This window comes from Manis pentadactyla, chromosome 9 (assembly GCF_030020395.1).
Source record: "Manis pentadactyla isolate mManPen7 chromosome 9, mManPen7.hap1, whole genome shotgun sequence".
In the NCBI taxonomy this organism is placed as follows: domain Eukaryota; kingdom Metazoa; phylum Chordata; class Mammalia; order Pholidota; family Manidae; genus Manis; species Manis pentadactyla.
Window position 1 is genome coordinate 116567496 of NC_080027.1, and position 22620 is coordinate 116590115.

General features: G+C 41.1%; 1 protein-coding gene across 2 annotated transcripts; it reads right to left on the reverse strand.

The window, feature by feature from the left end:
* Window positions 1-13998: 13998 nt before the first annotated feature.
* Window positions 13999-21723, reverse strand: SLC30A1 (solute carrier family 30 member 1). Of its 2 annotated transcripts, none has more exons than XM_036912469.2 (2): window positions 20353-21704; window positions 13999-18749 (listed from the first exon to the last, which is right to left on the reverse strand). In XM_036912469.2, exons 1-2 carry the CDS (start codon window positions 20972-20974, stop codon window positions 17851-17853), a joined length of 1521 nt encoding a protein of 506 aa, XP_036768364.2. In that variant the 5' UTR covers window positions 20975-21704; the 3' UTR covers window positions 13999-17850. The 2 variants fall into 2 exon arrangements, with proteins under 2 accessions (XP_036768364.2, XP_057363972.1); XM_057507989.1 differs by having other exon boundaries at window positions 18498-18749; window positions 20327-21723.
* Window positions 21724-22620: the final 897 nt, after the last annotated feature.

The following is a 22620-nucleotide window of genomic DNA, read 5'->3' on the forward strand; positions in this document are numbered from 1 at the left end:
CCTGTTCACATCTTTTCCCCACTTCAAAAAAAAGGATTTTTTTTGTTCTAATTATTGCGCTGTAAGAGCTCTTTAAATATTCTGTTTGCAAACCCTCTGTCTGCTATGTGTTTTGCAAATATCTTCTCCCAGTCTGTGGCTTGTCTCTTCTTGAGAGTGCCTTCTGAAGAACAAAAGATTTCCATTTTGATGGAGTCAAATTTGTCAATTTTTTTCTTTTATGGCTTATGCTTTTTGTGTCTTATTTAAGAAATCTTGCTTAGCCTAAAATTGTAAAGATAATCTGTTTCCTTCCAAAAGTTTTGTTTCAGCTCTTAAATTTGAAAATTCAATTTAAAATGAAATAATTCTATAATCAAGCTTGAAAACAAGAGAAGACCACCCCCCATGCCACCCAGCCAGAAATCGTGTGGAATCCCTGAAAGACAGAAAGTACGTGGGATTATGCAGAAGATCCCTGTTCCATAAAGAAGAGGGGTGGCACCAAGAGGACTCCACTCTCAGAAGAGATGGGTCCTGAGAGTAGCCAAGGCATCCTTGGGCTTGAATCCTCACATACCCTGGCCTGTACCCCTCCTCTGTCAGCCCGCTCTACCTAGATACATGATAGCAAAATTCCAGAACACCGAAGAGAAAATCCCAAATTTTTCTAGGGAGAAAAAAAAGGATTACCTACAAAGGAAAGAAATTCAGATTGACACGAGCCCTCATCAGCTACTTTGGATGTAAGAAAACAAGCAATACCTTTATAAATGTTCAGTGGAAAAACAAAACCTAGAATTTTATGTCCAGCCAAACTAGACTCTCTTTGAAATAAAGATGTATTCCAGTAAGAAGAAAAATTAATCCATGAGAAATAAGTGTATTTCAAGAAGTAGTGAGGTGGAATACATATGTGTGTATGTGTGTGTATGTATGTATATATGTACATACATATATATGTGTGTATATCTATTTGTGTAGTCTTTTATGTTGTATCTATATTTAGGTGTACCAAATGTTTAATGTAAAAACAAATAAAAACTCCTAGAACTAAATCCTTCATAAATTTGATAATTACTCTTGGTAATAACAGTATGGATGAAATATATAGACATCCTAGGCTCATAGATTAGAAGCTTTAATATTATTAAATTTGATTTGATTCTCCTGAGGCCTCTCTCCTTGGCCTGCAAATTACCATATTCTTGCTGTGTCCTCACATGGCCTTTTCTCTGTAAGAACATATCCCTAATGTCTCTTTTTTTTCTTATAAGGACATCAGTCATATTAGGGCCCGACCTTATCTGCCTCATTTTAACCTAATCAGTTCTTTGAAGACCCTCCCAATACAGTTATATGGATTAGGGTTCATCTGTATGACCTCTTTAACCTTAATTATCTCCTTAAGGGCCCTATGTCTAAATACAATATGATTACATTCTGAGATGCTGAGTGTTAGGACTTCGACATATGAATGGGGGGACACAATTCAGCCCATAATGCCACTCAGTGGGGAAAGGAGAGACTTTTCAACAAATGGTATTGGGAAAACTAGATATCCGTACATGAAAGAATAAAATTTGTCCTTTGCCTCACACCAAAAGTTAACTCAGAATGGACCATCAAAGACCTAAATATGAGAGTTAAAATTATCGTAGAACAGTTCTAATGACACTAGTAATGACACTGGATTTAGCAATGATTTGTTGGATAGGCACCAAAAACATAGGCAACAAAAGAAGAAACAGATAACTTGGACTTCATCAAAATTAAAAGCTTTTGTGTGTCAAAGGACATGATCAAGAGAATGAAAAGACTAACAAATGGTAACTACAGTTGTTGGAGTGAGCTTTTAGTAATGTGTATAATGATCAAATCACTATGTTGTACACCTGAAACTAATATAATATTGTATATCAATTATTCTTCTATAAAAAATAATTATTAAAAAAGAAGTCTTTGGGTACTGCCATATCACTTAATCGGTAGAACTAACGTCTTGAAAAAAAAAAAAGAGTAGAAAGACAACTCACAAAATGGGAGAAAATCCAAATATACAAAAGAACCCCTAGTACTCAACAACAGAAATACAAACAATCCAAAAGAAAAATGGGCAAATAACTTCAATAGGCATGTCTCCAAAAAAGATATACAAATAGCCAATAAACCCATGAAAAGATGCGCAGTATCACTAGTCACTAGGGAAATGCAAATTAAAACTACAGTGAGATACTGCTTCACATCTACTAGGATGGCTATCATTGAAACAATAGAAAAGAACAAGAGTTGGGGAGGATATAGAGAAACGGGAATCCTGGCACATTGCTGGTAAGAATTCAATAGTTAATGTACAGCAGCTTTTGATAAATTCAAAATCCATTCATGATGTTTAAATAAATTCCTAGAAAACTAACACAGCTAGTTTCAGAATACAAAACTTTATAAACTTGTTAAAGGGCATTAACCAAAAAATATATAATAAACATGATACATTTTTGTAAAGTAGTAAAGCATTCTCATCTCATTAAAGCTGGTAAAAACTAAGTATCACCTCTACTCTTCAACATTTTATAGGAGGCCCTGACCAATGCAGTAATATATAAAATGTATATACACTGGGAGAAAAAGATAAATCTGCCATTATTAACAGATGAGATAATGATTTGTCTAGAAAATACAAGAAAATCTATTGAGAGACTATTAGAAATGATTAGAGAATTTAGCAAGATGGCCAAATACAAAATTGAGATATAAACAAAACAAAAAAGGACAAAAATATAGTAGCTTTCATATATACCAGTTATCCCATTAAAAAATATCACAACTATGTTTCCCAAAACATTTGAACCTGAATCTAATGAAGGCTTTAGCCCAAACGAACAGTTTTCAGGATATACAGGGACATTAAATGACATTGTGAGGAGGCAGACACATCTTGAATATGGGAAAGTCTTCAGAACAAATGGCCAGTTTTTTTCACCACATTAATGACATAAAAAAGTGAAGAGATAACGATGGATACATGTCATAATACGTTTATCCAAACCCATAGACTGTACAACACCATGAGTGAACCCTAATGCGAGCTATGGACTTTGAGTTATTATGATCTTTCAATAAAGATTCATTGATTGTAACAAATGTGCCACTCTGGTGGGAGATGCTGATGATGGGGAAGGCTGTGCATGTCCCAGGCCAGCAGGTATATAGGAAATCTCTGTTCTTCTCTTTCTGATTTTGCTAAAGCTTCTCTAAAAATATTGTCTTTAAAGAAAAACTCAGGATCTCAAGAACAAAACAAACATACAACCAAAAGAACCTAGCAATTAGTTATGATGTGAAAAAATCCAAAATGTAGAATATAGAAAATCACTAATAAAATATTGTCTTCTTATTCATAAAAATAGAAAAATGTTGAGGGGAGGGAGAACTGATACAGATTAGAAGAAATCAAGAAACATACCTACCAACTTGTTTAGATCCAATTCAAACAAATATGAAAAATGTGTCTTTAAACAATCAAGGAATATTTAGTCTGACCTGTGTCATAGATGATGCTGACAAATTTTTGCTAGTTTAGTCAGATACAATTATTATTTATAGTTACATTTTTTTAAAAGTCTGGTCAGTTAGAAATATATATTGAAGTACTTACGGGGAATGAAATTATTTATCTGTGAGTTGCTTTACAATACTCAATCAAAAACAAAAAGAAATATATATATTTGAGCCCTACCTCACCTGTTCTGAAAAACAAATTTTATGTCCAATAGCAAATTCCTTGTGATACATATATGTCTATGTGTATTAAAATAAAAATGATAAAAAATGTATATTACCATGGGGTTTGGAATGTCTACTGAAACTTGATTCAAAAAGTAAATCTTAGAAAGAGAAAATTAATTGATTTGTTGACATCAAAAATACAAATGCTTTATGTATAAAAAGATATCATAAACAAAGTTAAAAAAATTAGCAACAACCTATGAGAAACAAAGAGTTAATATCAAGAATATATTTTCAAAACTCTTACAAATTAGCATAAAAGAGATAACCAACCCAAATGAAAAAGCTATGGGAAGAATTTCAGTAAGAAATTCACTGAAGAAGAAATATCAAGTGGCCACTAAAGGCATGAAAAGATATTCCACTCTATCAGTATTCAGAGAGATGCAAATTAAAACAAAATTGAAGTACCACAAACTTTTGACAAAATTCTTAGTTTAATAATATAAAAGTTTTAAAGTATTCTCATGCACTTTTGATATTAAAATTGGCACTTGGAAGGGCGATTTGGCAGTATCTATTACATTTAAATTGGATATGCCTCATGACACTTCTTAAAATCAGTCTCCTAAAAAGGCAGGCCCATGTGCACAAGGATGCAGTTATGGGTTTCACTGCAACATTGTCTCCCAGAGTGAAAAACTGAACCACCCTAAATACCCATCTGTAGGAGATTAGCCAAATAAACTTATCACTAGGAAACACAGTTACAAATGAAAAGGTAGATCTCCAAGAACTACATATTGTTGAGTGAAAAAGCAAGGGGCAAAATGATTCAATTGGGAAACACCCTCCATAGAATATAATCCTGCATAAGTAATAGAGGCATTAATTGCATATGCTAATAATATGTATATATTCACATATGTGCATATATGTATGTGGTTTGAATACCTATGTTAATATAATACTCATATTAATACATATATAAGTGTTACACACACATCATAGGAAAAGGTCTTAAATGATACACACCAAATTGAGGATCATAGGGAGGTGATTAGATTAAAGGACAAACTATGATATAACAATAGAATAATATTTTTTTTATATGTTCAAAATCCATTATTTTTTAAAAACTGAAATACAAATAGAGGGAAACTGCCTTAAGCCTTGTCAGTATCATTTTAATTGTTTACTAGAAGAATACATCTGGGTAGAAATTGTGTAATTAAAAATCAGTTTATTTTTTAAAGCCCCAGAGCTGAGTAATTGCTTTGGCTACACTGACCAGAGGTGATTTACAGAGGGGGACGAAGGGGAAGGCAGCCGGAGACAGACCCTTCGGTTGCTTGTGACTGGCACTAACTCAGTGACCTCCATTGCCCCAAGGGGGAGTTCCCCCTAGAAAAATTTAATCCCAGGCCAATGACCATCTTTTCACCCACTACAAACCCACACATATATGAGGAGAGTAAAACTCTAGTGAAAATCCTTTGAATCTGTGACTCCATAGATATCCAGAGAAGTATTGGATAAAGAGCAAATGATTCTGCAAACACAAAAATACACATATCAAAATAGGAAAAATCTGGATAAGCAAATCAAACCATTAGGAGATAGTGAAACTGCATTCTTAAAACACATGCAGTGTAGATTTTCTGGAAATAGTGATACCTCTCGCTGCATTCAAACAGGCTTCCATTCATTCCATTCACCGGAATCCGTCTGTAAATGAGGAGCCTAAGGAACGCACAAGAGACTAACAGTCCAGGTCCAAGTGGGAAAGATGCCCCGCCCCTCCTGTATAAGGTCAGGGCAGGTAATCAGAAGTTGACTGAATTTGACTGGCTTACCTGCAATGGCTCCACCCCCACTCCCAGCCTGGTTCCTTCAGTGCATGTTTACTTTGCATACGGAGATCATGCTGCCCATTTTCAGTTGCGATTCTGGATGCGCAGGGACCACAGTTCTATCAATGTTTGGATAAGGATTAGGAATTGGACAGAGTAGTGGAGTGGCTGTTCACACTAGCAAGGGAGTGCTCGAGGGGGTAAAGTAATCAGAGTGACTGTTTATTGAGCTGCTATTCAGTGCTGGTATTATGCTAGGCACATTACTCTGTCACCGCACTTGAACTCATTCTCAGATGTAATTACTAATGTCCTCATTTTGCGGGTTAATGACATGCTCAAGGCTAAATAACTCATAAATGCCAGAGCAAGCACTTAAACAATACTCCATTCCAAAGTCCGTGTTCTTGCCGGTTGCCTTCAGCAGGTTCTCATTTTTCCAGAGAAGCAAAATCAAGATGGAAGATCCCTACTCTGGGATTTAGCAATGGCTCAAAGCTCTAGGAGTCCAGCCAGTGAGCTGATATCAAGGTCAGGCTCAGAGAAATGGCCCTGTGTTCACCCTGTGGAGGATCCGAGGGACCTGGGAGGGGCTGGAGCTGGTCATCCCTGGGTTGATTTTCATGCACAGAGCCCTGCTGAGTCACCAAGGCGGTCCCTGTTGTTACACAAGTCAGAACGCCACCAAGCTGGCCTTGCTCCCCAGAGTTGCTGCAACGCGGACCCTAGTGACCCAACCGAGGGACTGTGGCTGCTAAAAGGGAAGTCCAAGCTTCAGACAACACTGCCTGGGGGAAGAAGGCTGGTTCTCAGTCTGATCACAGGGTGAAGCTGTTTGCAGGCACAGAGACCTTCCCCCAAGGGCTTCTCTTCTGTCCTCGAGGGCTGGCCAGCTCCACCTCAGGGTGTCTGCCCTGCTAGTCCCTCTGCCTGGAAGGCTCTCCCTGAGAAACCCCAGGGACTTGCTTCCCCCCCTCCTGTATCCCTCTACTTGTATATCTCTGTTTCATTTACTTAGACTGCTGGCCATTCAATCTAAAAGTCAGTGACAACCCTCCCCTCCGACATACACACAAGTGCACCCACATTCACGCAGCCCACTTCCTCCTGCTTTACTTCTTTCTCGTCAGAATTTATCACTGCCTAATCTAATACACATTTTACCTCTTTGTCTTATCGACTCCCTATACCAGAATGTAAGCCTCACAAGGGCTGGGATTTGTATCTGTGCTCACAGCCATACCCCTCCTGCTTTGTAGGCGCTTGATGACTGTTGGCGGAAGGAATCAATGAATCTGTGCTTCGGGGAACAGAGAAATCCTGGAACTCCCTCACAAGCTTTCAGTGCGGCATCAAGGGAAATATCAAGAGCTTTGGAGGCCCAGACTTGAATCTAGGCCTAGCACAGATGAATACTTAATCTAGTTTAATAATTAATCTACATAGTTTAATAATAATCTGGATGAATACTTAATCTTACTAAGCCTCATTTTGTGGTTGGTCAAGGGAGAATATTTGCCTCCTGGGGCTGCAGTGACAACCAAAAATAATTTAAAGAACATCTGTTTTATACCAGGCCTGTACATGCATTATTCCTTCAGTCCTCAGGGCAATCCCTTGAAACAGGTACTGCCATTATCTTCAAAGAGAACGAAGGGCCCAGGGATAAAAACAGGAAGTGGACTGGTCGCAGGATGCCAAGCCTCATCTATCTGTCTCCAAAATCCATGCCCTAACCACCATGCTGGACGGACAGGGCGTTTGTATACATAAAAGGCCCTGACAGAGAAAAGGTCCCCTCCTGCCCAAGCCCTCAGCAGAGTTGCTCGGGACCAAAAAAGCCAAGGAACTGCTCATGGCACACGGAAAGAGAGCAGGACAGCCAACCTGAAGAGCAGCCCCTGCCTCTGCCTGGTGACTTGCCACAACCATTCACATTCAAGAATAACCTCATAGTGTTCCCCCCCACCCATCAGGATCTTGCCGGGCACCTGGCCTGCACCCGCATAGAGTAATTTATAGGGAAACAATATTTTTACTTTAGATCAGTATGTCATTAAAACGATTCCGTAAACACCTTTTAAATGTGATCTCACATATCCACTTGTCCCTGTCTAACAATTGCCATAAGTTGTTGATTTTTATTAATTTGAGCAAGAAAACTATTTATAGGCACTTGTATGTGCATATACACATATATAGTTTTAAAACAGAAGTTGAGGTATTACTATGTGTTCTGGCATCCAAAACCTAATTTCAAGACCTAATTTATACATTTAACAAAATTCGCTGTTTTTTTAAAATACATACAAAATGCTAGTGTTTTCCTCAAATGATGAGGTAAGAGAGGTTTCGGGTTGCTCTTTATAAGCCCTTCTCCGCAAATCCCACACTGTGAACAAGAGCCGGCGGACTTCCCACAAATGGACAACCACAAGGGGCAGAATCAGCCCGTCTTTTCTCTTCTGTACATTGGGTTTTGGAGGGGTGCAGCTATTTTATGTCCTATCAATAGTTCTATGAGGTGAATGTGACAGAGTGATCTGAGGAAGCAGATACTGAAGCAAATCTGCAGAATCACTACCTTTTTTTTTTTTTGGCTGCTCATTAACTTATACGTCAAATAGATGCCCCTTGTAGGCCTTGTCTCTAAATTATAACTAAAAGAGGGAAAATGCAATTTAAAACTCTCAGGCCTTCAAAACCCCCCACAGCACTAGTGGTATTAGTCAAAATGCCTGTACTGCTGTCTCAGGAGTTAGCTTCCCGGCCGTACCCAGGCATGCTCACTGCCTGCACACAGAGGTTCTCAAACAGTTCAGTTAAGAAAAAGATAGGTGAGAATTATATTATCCATTGATTAAAAAACAGAAGAAGTATGGAAGTGGGTATCATTGCCTCCTTTGGCTCTGGCCACTAGCACTGCAGGTGGCCTGCGGGATCAGTGCAGTGGAGCATCACAGCCAGGCCCCTTGTCTCTCAGCCATACCACTGCCCCTTGAAAGGACTTCTCATAGAAGCCCCACATCTGGGCTAGAAAGGAAAGGTCTGAGAGACACTGGGTCCAAGCTGTGGCCTTCGCAGAAATCGCCACTGGTCTCCGCAGCAGCAAGAGGGCAGACAGCACACACCCAGACCCCATCACTGATGGGTAGAACACACCCTTTCCTCCACAGCCTCCACAAATTGCTGGCGTTGACTTTCTTGTTTTGAGCCTCCACCATTTTGCCTCCTGCCCCAGGCCCTTTCCCCACGGCCTTCGAGAACAGGTCATTAGGCAACATGTGTTTGTCCTCGTGGTTCTCCTGTCTCCTGCAGGTAGTGTTTGCTACAGAAGTTTCCAGAGGGGAAGGAAAATGTCTCGTGATTTTAAAAAAGAGAGAGAAAGGTGGCATGGTTGAAGAGAGGGGTATAAACCCAGGAGTTAGGAATGGGGTTAATCAAGGCCTTCAGGGTCACTAATTGGGCTTAGGAAGAGAGAGAGAAGGAAAAAAGAGAAGGAAGGAGAGAAATAGGAAGGGAATAAATAAGGGGCTAATATTTATTGAGATTTAAGGAGGAGCAGGCACTATGCAAAGTGCTTTACTTACAAGGAGTCATTTAATCTTTCGACAGCCCTCTGAGAGAAGCATTATTACCATCCTCGTTTTACTGACGAGGAAGCTAAGGCCTAGTTCAGTGCCTTGCCCATGTCACCCAGTGAGTGAGTCTGGGATTGGAGGCCGGGCAGTCTGACTCCAGAGCTAAACGCTTTGCATCTGCCGAATTGGAAGAGCTCCTGCATCTCGGATTGGAGACTATGCCGGGCACTCCGTGGGCCTGATGTTGTAAGAGCACAGACTCAGCTTAGACAGAACTGGGTTCAATCCTGTTCCCCCCAACTTCCTAGATGCATGGAAGTCACCCAATTTTCTCACCCTCAGTTTCCTCATCTCAAAATTGGAGATAATAATAGCATTTAGTTCACAGAGTGACTGTAAGGATTACATGGGCTAAAACATTTAGCACAGGATGAGGACATGGAATATGGCAGATCAGTTTTAGTTTTTGTCTCAGGTAATCCCACCAAGGACCTTATAAAGGATGCATTATCCCCATCTCACAGATCTGCAAACTGAGACTCCAAGAGCTGCCTAACCTGCCAAGGGCATATGCATAATAAGAGGTGAGGGTCAAGAAGAACAGGACAGAGAAAAGAAAGAGAAGGGAAAGCGGGAAAGAAGGAGGGAACAGGCTCTCAGTGGGACAACAGGAGAAAAGTCGGGAAGAAAACGGAGCCCGCTGTGGTGACTGCCACTCTATAGTTACCTCAGGCGGCCTCAGGAGTGGTCAAGAGGACACCTCCAGTCCATACAAGGTTGCCTGACTTGCCATGAGCTCTCCTTTCATTCTGACTGTGTCCCATTATAAACACGAGGAAGTGTGGACTCCCATCAACCCCCTTAAGGATATCCCTTAAGCTTGTGGTCTCGACATGCACACTCCGACCACATGTATAGTTTAAGAATCCCCCCCCACCCCTGTCGTATTTCACATATTCTACCTTAGTATCTCCTTCCTCTCTTAAAAAGACAGATCGGTGTTTCATTAACTTAGTTATCCAATGTAAATTATCACATAGGCATGAAACAGTCTTACCACCATTTATAGTGTTTAGCCTTTTTTCAATAAAATTTCATTTACAAATGAGTCTGTAATTTAACTTCAACAAGAACAAAGTCTTTGCAATGATAAATATATAAATTTAGTGTATAAATTGTATTTATGCACTACTATATGTATATTGGTTTTTATTGCTGTACAACAAATGACCACAAAGTCAGTGGCTTAAAATGAGACAAATGCATTACCTTACAGTTCCGGAGGCCGTAAGTCCAAATAGGTCTTATGGAATAAATACAGGTGTCAGCAGGGCAGTTTTCCTTCTGGGGCCCTAGGGGAGAGCCTGTTTCTTTGCCCAGCAACTAGAGGCCCTGTATTCCCTGGTTCATAGGCTCTTCCTCAATCTTCAAAGCCAGCAGTGTGGCATCTCCAAATCTCTCCCTCAAGCAGCAACTCCTCCTTCTGTCATTCACATCTCTGTTATCACCTCTCTCTGACTCTGACCCTCATGCCTCCTCCTATTATGATTACATTGGGTTCATTCAGATTATCCAAGATAACCCCCCAATCCCCAATCTCAAAATCTTTTATTTATTACATTAGCCAAGTCCCTTTGCCATATAAGGTAACATATTTACAGAGTCTGGGGATTAGGGTATGAACATCTTTAGGGGGTCATATTCTACCATAATATGCTGCCTAATTTTTTCAGCTTGTCTTTTAATAATGTGTAGAAACTCAAGACTCAACACCTTTATCAGTAAATACTGCCTCATTTCCATCACCTTCCAGAGGAATCTAAAGATTGATTGATGCAAGAGTGAAGGACAGGTGTCATTGAAGGGCACTCTTGTTCTGGACTACAATAAGTCCTCATAAATTTTGTCCCAATATTGTCTTTGACATTTTCACCATTAGGAAGACGATTCAGGGTCAACCCTCCTAAATTTCAGCGGTCTCAGGGGAGTGGGGTTGGTGCCCTGTTCCGTGAGGTCTGCTCTTTTCTCCAGGTTTATGCAGTCTGGTTCAGTCCTCTTTCCTGTTGCTCTCTCAGGATTAGTTGTATTAATTATATTTTTTGTATTATATGCGGTTTTAGGAGGAAGCCTCTGTCTCACCTCTCATGCCCCCATCTTTTTTCAACCCTTCTAAATTTCGACTTGAATATTCAAATGTGTATTTTAATAAAAGATGCTGTTATTGAACCCCTATTGCCAAAAACCCATTTTTACTTTATACTTCAAAAGAGATAGCCAAGGATTTCCACAATCAATACAGATGCACCACTTTCTTGGGCAGAACTTTTTCATAATCCACCAGAAGATTCTGTCTACCTGGTATAAGCCTCAGAAATCAAACCTTCAGACTTTGTATTTGACTTTGCAGGCATGGAAGCATGCATGGTTCCTGGAATTGAGAATGAAACTGAGGGTGAGAAAATTGAGTGACTTCCATGCATCTATGTTACCTGTCTACGTGGAAGGCAGCGTCTAGATGTAGCACTGGATCACGTGGAAGACACTGGAGGAGTTCCCACTGGGTTAGCCTTTATGGTTTCCTATAGGGCACTGCTTCCCTAGGGGACATCTGAAACAGCTGGGGTGTCCTGATGGTCGGAGGAGGGTGGTAGCTACAGGGCATTTGTGTGGAAGGAGGTCAAGATTGTCAAGTTCAATGCACAGGACACCTCTGTGCTACAAGAAATTGTCTCACCAAATGCTAATAGCATCCCTGCTGAAAAGCGGATGGTCTTCACCTTGTGTCTCATCCACATTCACTTCAATCTTCTCTGCTCCTCATTCCCTGAAAGACCCAGTTTTTGGCATAAGAGGATATTTAAGCCACAGTTTCTGTGCTCCCATAGAAGCAGTTAATACTGCAAACAATACTCTATGGTAGTTTGGGGGAAAATGCTACTAGTTTGTAAAGACTGGCACTTGTTGGCAAGGCTGGATTAACACAAAGGCCCTAGATTCTGAAGAAGATTTTTATTCCTGTCCCCCATGAAATTCAAAATAAAAATGACACTAAACCAGTATGTAAGAAAGTCTAACTTCAATACCTAAGAAAGTCTAATTTAGGTAAGAAAGTTCTAATTTTTTTATCTGGTGACTACTCTGCCTTTTAATGCATATCAAATGCTTTAAAATTTATTTCCATCATTTCTTTTGCCTATCTCTTGCTGCTCACCGGATGAAAATTAAAAAGAACTCCACTTCCAATTTACTTATGAAGTAGGTTGTTGACGGTTCAAAGTGATGGGAAAGCAAGCTACTCACTACGCTTGCTGAATGCTGGCTCCGTCACTCTCACTAGCTAGATGACTTTAGGTAACGTGTTTAGTATGTTAGTCTGTAAAATGGGTATCATGGAATATGTCTAATGGTTTGTAAGGATTAAATGAAAACACGTTTGCCCCAGTATACTTTTATAAGTCCTCAGTATATTTTAGCTATTAATAGTATTTCTGTGTCTTGTTTCATACCCACCACTAGACCCTATGCTAGATCCTGATGAACTATAGATAGCCCTGACCTCACAGAGCATATAATCTAACAGGGAAACAAGTTTATAAATAAGCAGATGCAAGTGTCTTGAAAGTACTTGATTTAAAAGGAAAAAGGCCACATAGGATACTGGGGGGGAAAAAAAGCAATGATCAGTTCTGAAGACTCAGAAATGTCCATGAAATTTCTTTTAAAATGGTGTTGTCATGGATTTCCTTAAGAGTATTTGCATCAAATTCAAAAGCGACAACTCTCGTCCACATGTGCAATGCAGAGTACATGAGATTGTTCTAGGAAATGTTGGCCCATAATTCTTGAAAGACTGTATCGACTGAGAATTCTTTTCCCTTAAAGTCAAACATATCCAGGTAAGAAAAAAAGTTTCTATGCATTCTGATTTCAGCATTATTAGTATATAAAAGAACGTGTGTGGAATCAACTGAAATGTGGTATATGTAGATGTGGGCATGTGTATTTGAGAACTGGTTCAAGCTCTTATCATTTAATACCTAGTAAACCGATTTGTCTTCCTATCTAGTCTTCCCATTCCAAATCTATCCTGTATCCGTTTCCACTTTCTCATTTATCCACTCAAAAGTTGGTAATTTCTTCCATTCCTATAAACCAGCTTCAAACTGGTCAACATGGTGCCTTTAACCTTGTCTTACCGTCCCCTACTTCTTGACCCTCAGCCCCCTATACTATTCCATGCCCCCTTGCCCCTCAAGCCCTACCCCTTCCTTTCAATCTTACATGAATTCTTTCCAAAGATTCTCATCCTTTCTTTGGAATATCTACTGTATTTATCAATTATATTAATTATTTACTGCTATTGACTTTTCAACTGTTTATCTCCCAGCCAGAAGTACAAGTTCTTTAAACAAATTCTTTATGAGCGACTATATTTATGCGAGTCCTTAACTCACATAACCAAATATACTAATGTACTCTCAGGTTAATGGTTCCAGATGATTATATATTTAATAATCCTTGCAACTATGCTTACAAATAAAAAGTAGCAAATACCAAAAGCAGGTTAACCTGTAACTACATAATTTATACATTTAATGCTTTTAACAAAAAAATTTCACAGCCATTATTTCATGTTAGTGAGCTTGTACAGTGTTACTTTCTATTTCTATTGCACCATTTGCCCACATTTGTTTTCTTCCACATTGCTGTCCGGTAACCTGGTCACTCTGCACACTAGTAACACTTATGTCAACTGTCATTTCCGTCTGCATACCTTAAGTCTAACTCTTCTGCATAACCCAGCCTCATAAAGGAGGGGAGGCCATATGCACAAAACGATGAAGGAGATACTAAAATTATTTTTTCTATTTAACTTTTAATAAAGGAAAAGAAACACAGTAGTCTGTCTCATAAAGAACATTTATAATACATAATGATCTGTAAAGCCTCATGGTGAGGTAGGAACAGCTTTGGAAAACAACACACAGTCATAAAACATACAAAAAGTTAGGTAAAATGTTGCAGCACTAAAGACACCTTCTCTGTTATCTGCTCTGAATGAGATGATAATTGCATTTAACTGTGCCACACCTGGCCAGAAGGACAGGCTATGGCGGACACAACACAACACAGCATGGAAGTTTCTGAAAGAATCATAGAATACACTGATACACTTCATTGTGCTGTTTCAAGGCAGAACCATAACATGGCAATTTGTGTCTTTTTATATATAACCACATAATAATTGTATGTTACATTCTCTTCAGCATCTTTTTGCCAAAGACACTGGACCACAAAATTTTTGGTTTAAAAGTTTAGACTGAATGACATACAAAAAGGCTCTTGTGCCAGTGAAAATGGCTGCTAAATATTCCAGAGCTTGTTAGTAAAACAGCATTGCCACATAATATCAGTAGAGCTACATGAGTATTAGTGCTATTACAATTCCCATTTCAGATGGTCAAACACTATCTGACAGGTTTCAATTTAAAAAAACAACACACAAAAACCCCTACACCTTCCCAAGAGTTTTAACACTGTTTTATGACTTAACTGAAACTCTATTAAAATAAATATTTTTATATGTAGAATTATTCTCCATATTTGTGTGTGAATATCTTAAGACAGCAGGTAATTGACATTTATATCATTCAAATGATGTCTGCTTATAAATAGTAAATCTTCAATTCAACACCAGTTAGCCTACTAAAAACTTCACATTCTGTTCCATAGGCCTTTTCCCTCAACTTTCAAAAATTCGGAATTAACTGAGGATGTTAACAAGATACAAGTATGTTAAATATAGTCTCCTAGCTATTGTGATTTTCCAAGGTGCTCTTGATGGAAATTTCTCCTATCCAAATTACATACCTTAGTTATTCACACATACTGTTTGTTCGTTAAAATGTTAAAGGTCATACAGTGAAGTTTTTGTGGGTTTTTGACTTTTTAAAAAAAGATTCTAGACCATATTTTTATAATGCATATGCCCTTCAAAAACACCCTTATTGAACAATCATATAAGCTAAAAGGTGACACTGGAGAATTAAATCTCTCTTATCTCTAAGGTGGCATTTGACTTGGAAAAATTTCTGGGTTGGTTTTAAATCAGGCACATGCAGCCCCTCCTTACTAAACTGAGACAACACACAAGTTTCTAAACACATATTCTAAATACACTGATCTTGCTCAAATATAAAAGAGCCAGCAGGAGAGATGCACCTCCTAAAATTGATGCAGTTATAAAACAGCATATTTAAATATTGGGTTTAAGTCTCCTAATAATTTAGGGTATTTCCCTCATATTCTTTAAGGAAGAAGGAATAAGCTATTTTGGGAAAGACACTTAAATCCCACAATATTTAAATATAAAAGCATTTTTAAAAAAGATAATGCTAAAAATGGGTTAGAAAGTGCATTGTAAATAAATAATTCTCTGCTAAAACTCAAAAGGTGAGTCTGCCCACTGATTTTGCTATTATGACAAAGTCCTTTGAAAAAATTCTACGGTACCACTGTTACATATAAGCCACTTAAGAATTATGAAAAATGAAATAACTGAAATCTAAAGACTGTTACCTGCAAAGCACTTTTAAAAAAAGAAAAAAAGCCCTCATCCCATGCTTACGCACCACTGAGAGTCCCCATTCAGCTGATGTCCTGTGTTATACAGCCTTTAACAGACCAAATAGAGCATTTATAAAGAAAACCCCATTGAATGTAATATATTTTACCAGTTATACTATTGTATGTATGTGTTATTGAAATGTCTGTATAACATAAACTGTTTTGAGATCTTAATAAAATGTTTTGTAGTTTAAAATGTTAAATCAGGATGATACAGCACAATTTGAATCTTTCTCTTTCTTGTTCACCCATATGACGAGATTCCCCGATTTTATGTCAAAAAATTTTTTTGTGAAGTTCAAAGTAACGTCCAGTTTAGGAACTGAATTACACAATACCAGATAAGAGTATTAAAAGATCAAGATGTATTGCAAATTGGCAGGTTATGGTTTTGGCCTATAATAGTAAATGTGAACTTACGAACTATGTTCCTAAAATTACCTCATTCTCACTGGAAAAAATCAGCTGTTCCTTAAATAGACCCATTGCCAGCAATAGGCTTATACTAGAAAAAACACACCATCTACCACAAAAGTTCATCCCTTTAAAAAGTTAACTGTCAAATGCCAATGCTTTCGTCTTAAGAGCCATTAAACAATGAATTATTTCAAATCCCAAAAGGTAGCCATCCCAAAAGTAGTCAACTATAAAAGTCACTGAAGTAGTCAGGATACCTTATGCCTAGAAAAATAGAGCTATAAATGATAACCGGCATCAATATTCATCCATTTGAGGACAAAAATCTAGTTTCTTCACAAAGCATAACTCTATCAAGAAAAATATAAATACCTTAAATAATATTTGTATATGGATCCGAAACTCACACAACAATAGCCAAGAACAATTTCCTCTGTAGATAATGTGGCATCTTGCAAAAGCCACTAATGGAAGATCTGAACAACGTCAAGACAGGATGACTTACAGAATCTTAATGATTAATTTTGTCTTAACTAATTTTGTTTTTTAAGAATTTAATACCCAAATTGCATTAAGCTACAGATTTGTTTTCTGTCCCAGGTCAATGGCTCTTGGCAAAGCACAAGTGCCACTGGTTGTGCCTGAAAAGCTGTTTGAATCCATTCATGACTGGTCACCATGAAATGACTAACTCTGGAGTATTTTTTTAAATCCACAATTTAAAAGATTATATTAATAAGTTTGTGTTTAACAAGTAAATATTAGATTAAGCTTAATGTCTTTAGAAAATTCACTATCTTTTTGCGAGTAAACTTTCAGCACACTGTTTCTAATGCCAATCTTTCAAAGAAAGTAATGCTGGTGAACAGGTAGATGTTTTAGACTGACTTTGGTAAAAGAAAACGAGTTAAATTTCTCAAAATAATTTAGAAATGTAGTCAAAATATTAACTTACAGTAATCTAAATATTTAACTTGGTAAACTTCCTTCACTGCTCTTATTCCCCATATGCCCTATTATATGTAAACTAGTTCAATTTGTTAATCATCTGTTTATTAGCAAAATACTAAGCAATATAGAGCACAGGACAGTAACTGATCTTCAGTATTATAAATATCCCATGGGAAGGAAAAAAGGAATTTTCCTAATAATGAGTTACTCCTAACCTATGCTGCCATTATGCTATGTAATAATCTCAAAGGGCAAGGAAATATTCCCTAAAATGTCAAAGGAAACAAACCTGTTGATTTTTAAAGTTCTAGTGATTATAGTTCTAATAAAGTATAACACTGGGGGGAAAGAAAAGAAGAGAAATTCCAGTAACAATTTTATTTATCCCCCTAATTAATTTTTTACCATGGAAAAACTGGAAATCAAATGTCATTATGTAAGGTTTATACTTACTTGAACAAAAATGTAACATAGTGTTAAAACTGGCTTTCCAAAATTGTTACAGCATAGCTGTACTCTGCACTAATAGGAATCACAAAGTTGTAATATAGAACTCTGTTTAGCAGTCCCATTATGTTCTTACAAAAATAGAATTAAACTGTGTGACCAGACAAGGACTTCAATTACACTACTTGGCAATCTTAGAATTTCAATGGAGTCTTTTTCCTCTTGCAGTTTAAAGCAAAAGTCAAGTATCACCTCTTTTTCAAGACTTACAAAGATGATTCAGGTTGCTTGTTTGGCACGTTTTTAATCTCTATCACAACGGCAGGGATGCTTTCAACTTTAGTCCTCCTGGGCTTCTCTAGATTGTCACTAAGTTCTAAACAAGAAATGCTAACTGTTGGGGCCTTTTCTGCATCCTTTCCAGAATGGACTTGTGGCCGTGTCCCACAACATTGCTTCAAAGCACACTGAGTTCTGCAGGCAAGTTCACATGGGACTACACTTGATTTAGAGCCTACACTAGCGAATTCAGGCTGAATGGTAGTGGCGTGAATTCCATGATTATGAAAAACGTCTTTAATGATTTTAGCCACCTGCATGTATGACGCTGGGTCTTCACATTTTATGTGGGCAGTGGCAATGATTCTGCTTCCAGCAAGTTGCCAAACATGTAATTCATGAACTTCCTCAACTCCTTCAACATCTCGAAGTTCTTTTATCAAATTTCTGATATCGATTTGTTTAGGAACAGTTTGTAGAAGAATAAGAGCAGATTCCTTAAGTAATGGGTAAGTTGTGTAAAGAAGTATACAAACCATTACAATACAAAGAGTTGGATCTAAATATAGCACCCAGCAAGGACCAGCCTCATAAACTGTTGCATGAGTACTATTAATTATTTCTACAAATGCTGTGCAGGGGTCAGGGGTACATGGGTTCACACAGAACTCCCCTTTTGGACAACCTTTCCAAGAAAAGTAAAAAACCAAGGCATTTACTACTACAATCACTGAACCCAAAGCATCTCCAAAGACATGCAGAAAAACTCCACGCATGTTAAGTTGTGCAGCCTTATCTTCATCTTCCAATTCCATAAGGTCAGGTTCTCTGATAAGATTCCCATTCACTTGTACTTCCATCTCATCATTTCTGGACTTCTCTGGATCTACAAAGAAAGAAAAATTCTGTATCAAATATATTTAAAATGTTTATATAAACATCCTTACCTAATTCCATTTATGTGAAGGAGGCTAAAAATTCTTCACAAAATGTAATAAAAAATGTGCACAGGGCAATATTAATTGACATACTGGGAACAAGCCAGGACATAATGGCCAGGGATAACTAAGTCATTAAGATGATACTGCTTCCCTATTCTCCTACAAACCCTCCCCTCCTACTCACCCCGCCAAAGAAAAAGTCCATCATTTTTTGCAGGGGTCCCTGTGAACCAACATTCTGCTATACTTTTTAGCACATATAAAAAAGAAAGCATAATACTGAATGCTATCATGCAAAATTAAATGCACTCATGGAAAAGTCTAATACAAATGCCTGATTTGACAAAGAGCCCTAGTCACTCTGTGTCATTAAAGTGTGAACATTAACAAACTTTTGTCATGAATATAAATGATATATATTCATGGGGCGGAGGTTAGAAACTGACAAATCAACAATATAAACCTATCAACAATCACAGAGACTTCAAGAAAAATTAGAACTAAATTATCGCTGTCTACACTACTAGCTCTCAAACTAAAAATACTGATCTTTTAAGGGGATTATACACACCAGAGTAGCTTAATTTTAGTTGGGATAACACCCTGGTGAGTGGAAATGAGAGGAAATTAAATTGTTTTTTGAACCTTTTCGATGTGCAACTTGAATTTCATCAACATGACATCCTGCGTCTTGAAAAAAAAGGGAAAACTGTCTATGTAGCACCATACAACTAGGTAAATAAATATAAATGGAAAAAATTGGAAGGAAATACACTAAATTGTTAATGTCACTGAACTTGAATAGTAGGGCAATGGCTGATTCCTCTTTCAAGTTTCCTTTTCAAGAGCATTTATATTTAGGATGAAAAGCATCCATTAAAAACATAAGATGAATGACCAGCCCTTTTATTTTGGTACAATTATGAAAAGTCCTTAGTGAAATGTTAAACATACTCAGACAGGTCCTAAATCCAGGACTTTCAGGATTAGGCTTCGATTTCAGACAATTAACTGAAACATACATTGACATTCATAAAGAAACCTTTACCCGGAGTTTTAAGCTCAGGAAAGTCAATCGTTAGATAGCTCTGAATGCGGTTGTGAAGAAACTTGTTCAAAGGGCATAAAAACTACCTGGACACAGCAAGGTTTCAAAGAGTCAACAACTAAACTAAGGATTAACTGGGAATTCTCTCCGTTTCCCAAAAGGGCCAAAAAATTAAATTAGGAAGCGTTTGTGATCCTGCACAGCCAGCCAAGTGCGGTTGCGGGCTGCAGCGGGCTGATGGTCACCTCCTGACCCTGTTCCCACTCTCAGGACCACAAACCCCACCTACACCCCGGACATGTCCCCTGGCCCCCAACACCCGCTAAAAGGGGTCCTATTTCCCAGTCCTCCCCAGAGGCGCCTCGGAGGAGGGAGGAAGGCGGCGGCGCGGCGCGGGCCCGCTCGGGCACCAGGGGGCGTGCGGGCCATCCCGCCCAGGGCCAGACTAGGGTCTGGGCTCCCCAAACCAGCCACCTGCGGCAGCGACTTTCTCTCCTCACCTGTCCTGTCCAGTTTCAGCCCGTTGGAGTTGCTGCTGTTGGACACCAGAGTGTTGGTCTCCTCCTGGTCGATCCCCTGCACGCCTGGCGTCACGCTGTTGTCGCTGCCCTCCACGCAGTTGCTCTTGCCGCCGGCCCCCTTGGGGAGACTGTGGCTGTGGCCGTGACCCCCGTGCGAGTGGCCGTGGCCAGAGTCATTGCCGAAGCCGCTGTGATGGTGGAAGAGGCAGAGCCCCACCACGTTGACCAGCAGCCCGACCACGCCGACTCCGAGGACCACCAGCGGCTGCTGCATCTCGTGCGGCTCGATGAAGCGCTCGATGGCCTCCAGCAGGATGGCGAAGCAGAGGCCGGTCAGGAAGATGGCGTTCACCAGAGCCCCCATCACTTCGGCGCGGATCCAGCCGAACGTGTTCTTCTGGGTGGCGTGGGTCCTCCGGGCAAAGCGCTCGGCCACCAGCGCCACCACCAGCGCCAGCACGTCCGACAGCATGTGGAAGGAGTCGGAGAGCATCGCCAGCGACGAGGTCACCCGGCTCACCACCACCTCCACCACCATGAACATGAAGGTCAGCATCAGCATGCACAGCAGCCGGCCCCGGTTCCGACCCCAGCACCCCATGGCTGCGCCTCAGCTGCCCGGCGACTAGAGAGGCGGCGGCGGCGAGACGCCGAGGGTCGGGGGCCCGGCGACGAAGGAGAGGGAGGCGCGGGGCTCTCACCGCCCGAGCCGGGGCGCTCGGGAAGCCGCTGAGGGGCCTCCGCGGCCCGGCGGGGGCGAGCCCGGAGTCCAGCCGCCGAGACCCTGCGCCTGCGGGCGTCCCCGGCGGGCGGGCAGCGCGCAGCTCCTCAGTCGCCCGTCCTCGGAGCCAGCGCGGAGGCCGGGCTCAGCCCCAGCAGCCCCCACACCCACAGCGGGGCGGCAGAGGCGGAGGCGGCGGGAAGCCGGGGCCCCCGGATCCCGGGGACGAAGAGCCGGGGCAGGGGCAGGGGCAGGGGCAGGAGCAGGCGGGGGCGGGTGACAGGCAGCTCCGCTCTGCGAAGGCTCCGAGCATCTGCGGGCTCTCCGCGCAGGTCTTCCCCGGCTGGTCTCCTCCACGGTGGTTCGCGCCGCGGAACCGACGCCTGAGGAGCTGAAGAGGCGGCGGCCACCACAGCTGCACTCGGCCCGGTCTTGGGCGCCTTCTTCGCCCCCCCGCCTTTGCAGACGGTTTACAAAAAAACTTTGCTTTGCACTCGGAACCCCCGTTTTCACACGGACCCGAGCGTGACAAGGCCTAGAAACCCCGCCTACCAGGCCCGGTACGCTTCCCCATTGGCCAGGAGCTCCTCACGACAGCAGCCGCGACCCGCCCATCCACGCTCGCTATTGGATGGAGGCCCGGCGGGCCGGGAGGGGGCGGTGTCGCGGTGCCAACAGAGGGGGGCGGGGCCTTTCCCTCTGGGAGCCGGGCGTGGGCCGGGGGCCGCGGCCGGGTGCAGCGACGGACGCCGTGGGGGAGGGTAGGGGGGCGCGGGCCGCGTGCAGCGTGAGGGGGAGGGGAAGGGGAAGGGTGGGGCCGGCAGGGTCTCAGCGGCGCGGCCCGGCGCCCGCTTCGCCGCAGCGGGTCCGCGCAGCACTCCGCACACCTGCGGGGACCGGGCAGCAAACAGACTTTGATCCTCCAAACCGAGTCCACGTGGGGCGGGTGGCGCGGCGGCTGTGTGACAACCAGGGAGCGCCTGGGATGGGGAGCCCCTGTGTGCTGGGCCGCGGGCGCTCCTGTCAGAAAAACGGGAATTAGGCCCACAGACTCATAAACAAGTGCTGCCTGCAACCTGTGATTCTGCTCAGCGCCGAGCTGAGGAGTTAGTCCTCCACGGCGGTCCTTGCGAACGGCCTGAACCGAATCTTTGTAAATGTTTCAGTAAAGCAAATCACCTCTGTCACCACCATCCCCAGGAGACCTTGTGTAAAGGCAGCTAGTTTTGTCACTGATTATCTAAGGGCAATTCAGGGTACAGACTTCAAGCAGGAGAGACCTCGGTTCTGGTCCTTGTTTTGTCACTAGCCAGGTGTGTGACTTTAGACAAATCAGCTAATCAACTAATCTCTCTAGACCTGTTTCTTCATCTGTAAAGGACGGGACAAGTGGAACTCTGGATTGTTTGACCAAAATTCTAAGGCTCTATGATTTTACAAACGTTTTATTTACAAATTGCCAACTGTGTGTTGGTTGCTATGGGGAAGGAGAAGCACAGTAGGAATACAGAAGAAAGGCCTGTCCA

Bases quoted from the DNA above. Each gene is read 5' to 3' on its own strand.
- SLC30A1 (XM_036912469.2), bottom strand. From the start codon at position 20,974: ATGGGGTGCTGGGGTCGGAACCGGGGCCGGCTGCTGTGCATGCTGATG. The intron at 18,750-20,352 runs GTGAGGAGAGAA...CTTTCTTTGTAG, and splicing joins GCTGAAACTGGACAGGACAG to ATCCAGAGAAGTCCAGAAAT.